At 39.1% G+C, this 5,943-nt stretch overlaps 1 protein-coding gene across 1 annotated transcript in view; it reads left to right on the plus strand.

Annotated features, from left to right (window-relative positions):
* The window catches only part of Fam117b (family with sequence similarity 117 member B), an 85,485-nt gene that overhangs the window by 60,874 nt on the left and 18,668 nt on the right, over positions 1 to 5,943 (plus strand). The window contains 3 exon segments of the mRNA XM_029564653.1: positions 2,594 to 2,737; positions 4,299 to 4,524; positions 5,214 to 5,334. Of these exon segments, the coding sequence (XP_029420513.1) occupies positions 2,594 to 2,737; positions 4,299 to 4,524; positions 5,214 to 5,334 (491 nt within the window).

The raw sequence follows: 5,943 nt of genomic DNA on the forward strand, positions 1-5,943 counted from the left end.
CAGGAGGTTGATTGTAGAAGTCCCATTGCTTAACATTGAGTTTTTAGTTGCCATGGAAGATAGTTTCTATACCTGCTTTAAAACTTCCCAGGTTAAAAAGTTAGTTGCCTTCATTGATGAGGAAAAAAAAATCCTGGGCAATTTAGTAACCATTCAACCAGATTTGGGGCATCAGCTCAGTGGTAGAACAGTTGCCTAGTGTGTACAAGACCCAGAGTTTGATCCCCAACATGGGGGTGAAGAGAGAGAAAAAACATTCAAGCACATAAGAATTAAGGAATACTTTCTTAACATGATAATATACGGACATACCCCTTACCTTTAGAGCCAGTGTTATTAGTGGGAGTGTTACAGACATTTTCACTAAGATCAGTAAGACTACAAGATATTTCAATGTGCTCACTTCTGTTCACACTATACTAGTGACTAGTGTATTAGCTAATACAGTTAGAAAAGAGAAGTTAGTTACAGCCATTAGAATTGGTAATAAATATGACCCTCAATATAAGATACCTGAAAAACTTCAGAAAATGAAAACAATCAAGATTTCTATAAGGTTAAGTCTATAGTAGTAATTTTTAAGTACCCTTCATATGTACAAACAGTGACTAGTTAGAAGACATAATGGAAAAGAAACCCCTAGTTTAGGATAGTAGTAGCAACAAAGATTATTTAATGAAATTAATAAGAACTTTAAAATGTGTATGAGGAAAACTTAATGCACTGTTGAAAACACAAAGTTGACTTGAAAAAATAAAAAAAAAAATCCTTCTGCTTAGGTAGGATGTATTCTTGTAGTGCTCTCCTCATTTAGCCAACACAATGCCAACAAGAACATCTGGAGCAGCAAGCTTCACTGTAGCATTAGACAAGTTGGTACTAAAGTCCATAAGGGAAAGCAGTATTTGAGCATAACCAGGAAAACTGTGAAACAAAAAACTAATGGGATATTAATTGAAGCTGCAGTGGGTACATGAATACACAAATCAGCAGAGGAACAGGACAGAAAGCCCCCTGGCTAACCCAAGTACATGTGGATTAAAACAGGGCAGAGGCATCTGATGAGAGGAGAGCTTTTGAGCAGTCAGTGCTGGGGCAGCTAGTAGTCATTTGGAGAAGATGGAATTAGACCTCACTATGTAGTTCAGAAACAAACCAGTTCTAAATGAATTAGGCATTTACATGTAGGCAGCAAAAACCATTAAAATATTAGAAGAAAATATTAGGAGAAGTCAACAACAAGGAAGGAATTTCTAGAACTCGAAATCCATGACCAGTAAAGAAGACTGATAAACTTAACTATATAAAATTTTTTCATGGTGGAAAACATCATAAGTGAAATAAAACAAGTGAGAAACAAAATATTTGCAGCATGTACCACAAAGGACCCTGGTAAAGACTCTTAAGAACAAGTGGCTGAAAATCAAAGAAAAGAAAAAAAAATAAAGAATTTACCTCTAAACATATTGTGGAAATATTAAGAATTTGAATAATAAAAGTGTTTTCACTGTATAGTATAGGATAAAGAGTATGTGTAAACACTTGAAAGAGCCCACTCAAGTCAGTTATTTAAAAACGGCCATATTCCCTGCTGTCCACAAAATGACTGTTGGTGTTTAGTAAATTCACCTTCGCTTATGCTCAACAATATGTAAATTCCAAAAACAAGACCTTTTTTCATCTTTGAACAGCAAAAGTTTAAAAAAGTAACTAGAGTTCAGGGACTGGAGAAATGGCTCAGGGGTTAAGAGCACTGGCTGTTCTTGCAGAGAACCTGAGTTCAATTTCCAGCACCTACATGGCAGCTTACAGCTATCCACAACTCCATCTTCTGATTTCCCCGGACATTGCACAACATTGGTGCACTTAACATACGTGCAGGCAATAAACTCATACACATAAAATAAATATAATAAAAAATTTTAAAAAGAAAAATGGCATTGTATTATTTTATTTACTAAACATATTAAAGCCATTACAGTAAGGGGATAAATAAGCATATACCACAGGAACATTATTTTTCAGTTAGGCCTTCCTGCTGTTTTTATGGACTTTGGAAGTGGTTTTATTTTTCCAATCAAAATATTTTTCTTTTCCTTTTTGGTAAATTGATGTTTCTTTCCTGAACTACAGATCTCTGTGGAAGTAGGGGAGTTTAAAGTTAGTTCTGAAACTAGGTTACAATCATGAAAGCATTTGTTTTTTAAGTGTGTGTGTATGTGTGTGTGTGTACATTGCACACCTGAGGAGGTCAGAGGACAACTTGCAGGGGTTGGTGCTCTTCTTTTTACCATGTGGATCCTGGATATTGAACTCAGGTCATCAGGTTGGCCGCAAGCGCCTTTACCCACTGCGCCATCTTGCTGGGCCCCATAAACAAATATTTTCCTTTAGCCTAATCTGTTTCAGTTGCGGATACATTTGTAAGGTTCTTTCTTGGTTCTCTGGGAGTCAGACATTAAATTACACTTCATGTATGCTAAGAAGCAGATTCTCTAACTTTCTTGAGGCATAAAAGCTTCATTCATTTTGACTTGTTTTTGATTTATGTCACCGTGAAAATTTCTTCCCTCTCGACCTCATTTTTCTTAAGGCACCAGTTCCAAAGAGTGCACTTATTCCAGTAATTCCTATCACCAAGTCTACCGGCTCCCGGTTCCGGAATAGTGTGGAAGGACTGAATCAGGAAATCGAAATAATAATTAAAGAAACTGGGGAAAAGGAAGAGCAGCTTATAGTAAGTAGTCTCACATCCTAAAATCAGCCTTACACAGGAACTCTTCAAGTTATTAAATTCACTATTATGTTTTCCATATTTATTTGGGTTTCTTATTGAGAGAATGAAAATTTATTGTGAAAAACTTTTACCTTGACAGTGGTTGAAAATTTAATTTTTTGGCATCTCACAGAAGCAACTGACCTGGCCTAAAGGTGAATCTCAAACAAACTATTTTTCTTTGTTTGCTATAAATCCATTCAACAAGTTTGAGTTACTTATTGTTTCTAAGGATGGGTCTACCTGCTGTGTGCTTATCAGTTCTACTTGGTTGGGGTTGACATGCTAGCCTGTTTCTTCATGAATTGTTCTTAGAAGTGGTCTATTTATCCTTTCTACATAGTGTGAAATTTTGCTATTTAAATTAAAAAGCAATATCTCAGAGTACATGTACCTAAGCCTCTATTCTTTAGTGAGGGAGGCATTAGAGTTTGAAGTAATATTTTACAGATGTTTAAGTTTCTCTCCCTTAGGATAAAAAGAGCTGGGTGTGGTGGTATGCCTATAAGCCCAGCTACTCAGGAGGCTCTCCAATTTAAAACTGTCTTAGATAACTGAGACCCCCATCTCAAATAGACAGACGTACAAAAGATAAAGGTTGATTTTGCTTAGATGACATACCACTACACCCCCTCCTCATGCTGTGTTACTGGGGTATGCCTTCCCTGATGAATTAAAGCTAAGTAAATAAGAGGTATGCAAGGATCTGCTTTCTCTGCTAAATGAGCCATACAAGCTTTCCTAAGTGTCTCCTTGATTTCACCCTGTAATTAGAACTGCTGTGATTAACCTTTCACTCATTAGGGAGGTTTCTCTTGAAAATGCTTATAGGGGGGATGGGCAGGAAGGAAAGGAAGCAAAGCCTCATCAAGTGTCACTGGTTCCAGCCAAGTGTAACACATGACTTTCTTTACTATAATAATTCATTATAATGTTAAAGATAGCAGTACATGATGTTGTTCAGTGCAACAGATCTATTCTACAGACATGGACCACCTTCTATGTGCCATGCCCCAGAAGGACAAATTCTTCACAGCCAATGCTCACTGAGAAGTCAGGTTAGGCACAGATGTCACTGATGAACAATAACAGGAGAGGATGGGTGCATTTTTGTGTGCTTGTTTGTTTTTGAGAGGGTTTTGCTCTGTAAACCAGGCTGGCTTGGAACTCAGAATCCCCCTGCCTTGGCATCCCAAGTACCAGGAATTCAGATTTGTGGCACTATGCCAGGCTTAAATTTTGATTTATGAGTTTCTAGCACTACAGAGGAATGTTGGCATTGGGTAGTTGCTGGTCAATTTAAAAATCAGTGGTGTAAACCAGGCGTGGTGGCTCACGCCTTTAATCCCAGCACTCTGGGAGGCAGAGGCAGGCAGGTGGATCTCTGTGAGTTCAATGCCAGCCTGGTCTACATAGTGAGTTCCAGGACAGCTGGGGCTACAGGGAGACCATCTCAAAAAGAGCCCCCCCCCCAAAAAAAATCAGTGGTGTAAATATATGTGTTTTAAAATTTCCATCACAGCCACAGGATATTCCAGATGGCCACCGAGCACCTCCTCCACTCGCGCAGAGAAGTAGCAGCACACGCAGCATTGACACCCAGACCCCTGGCGGGGCAGACAAGGGAAGCAACAACAGTAGCCGCTCTCAGTCCGTGTCTCCCACATCCTTCCTGACCATCTCCAATGAAGGCAGTGAGGAGAGCCCTTGTTCAGCTGATGACCTACTTGCTGATCCCAGGGATAAAGGTAAAAAGGCCAGGGGCACTGTCACGAGTGGTAATGGGAAAAAGGACATTCTGTAACTGTATTTGCAGCATAGAGAGCCTACAAAAAAGTTGAGGACAGTGTTTCTTTTGTATTGAGGACTAAGTGACACAGGCTTAAGCTATGATGATTCTCAGTAGAGAAGAAGCAAAGTCTTTGATTTACACATTTACTTAACATTCCTGCTATTTATTTTTATTTTTTGGTCTTTTTGAGACAGGGTCTCCCTGTAGCCCGAGCTGTCCTGGAACTCACTATGTAGACCAGACTGGCCTTGAACTCACAGAGATCGCCTGCCTCTGCCTCCCAAGAGCTGGGACAACAGGCGTGCGCCAGCACGCCTGGCACTATTTAATTTTTTTTTTTTTTGGTAGGATGATGTTGATAGAGAAAACACTCTTCTAAACCGGGCGTGGTGGCTCACGCCTTTAATCCCAGCACTTAGGAGACAGAGGCAGGCGGATCTCTGAGTTCAAGGCCAGCCTGATCTGCATAGTTCTAGGTCAGCTGAGGCCACAGGGAGACCCTGTCTCAAAAAGACAAAAAAAAAGAAAACACTCTTCCTGCCTTCAAGCACTTCTTGTGCATGTGCAAAAGTCAGGAATATTAATTGTGTGACAGTGATTTTTGTAATAGCACTTCTTGGTAATCCAATATGTCATTTCTTACAGAAAATGGAAACAACTCTCCTTTGCCAAAATATGCGACTTCACCAAAACCTAATAACAGTTACATGTTCAAAAGGGAACCTCCAGAGGGCTGTGAAAGAGTCAAAGTCTTTGAGGAATGCTCGTAAGTATCCCTATACAAATTATTTTTAGTTAGAATTTTCAAATAAGTTGAAAGAGCAGTATAGTACCTATACATCTGCCACTCAGATTATGAAATTATTAAGATATTTTTTAGTGTTTACCAAACACAGCCATAGCATGCCAACACAATGCACTGTCATCACATTGAAGAAAACAGCAGTACTTAATATCAGCCAACATCCAGTTGTTATTTAGATTTCCTCAGCTGTTCCCAAATTGTCTTCTTTTTAAAACTTTTGTTACATTTATTTATGTGTATGTGTAATGGTGTGTGATAGCAAGAGAATTTAACTCAGGATTTCATGCAGTCTGCCACTGAGCATTCCCCTAACCCCAAGAAGCAGAGTTTTAAGCCAGCAGCTCTCAGTATTTGTTCTATCCCACCCAACTCATGCCTTTCCTAGAAAGTACATAACCTTGGCTTTTCATTAGCTGTGGCTCCTTGTTTTATAAGTGATAGCTACAGGATTAGAAGTATGGGACTGAGCAAGGTAATGGTAAGCATTATTTGGGAATATGATGGTAATACTTAGCCTTTAACCTGCAATATCAAATCTAAGAACTACCTCCTTTTCTTTCCCTCCCTCCC

This window comes from Nannospalax galili, unplaced genomic scaffold (assembly GCF_000622305.1).
Source record: "Nannospalax galili isolate Female #2095 unplaced genomic scaffold, S.galili_v1.0 scaffold637, whole genome shotgun sequence".
In the NCBI taxonomy this organism is placed as follows: domain Eukaryota; kingdom Metazoa; phylum Chordata; class Mammalia; order Rodentia; family Spalacidae; genus Nannospalax; species Nannospalax galili.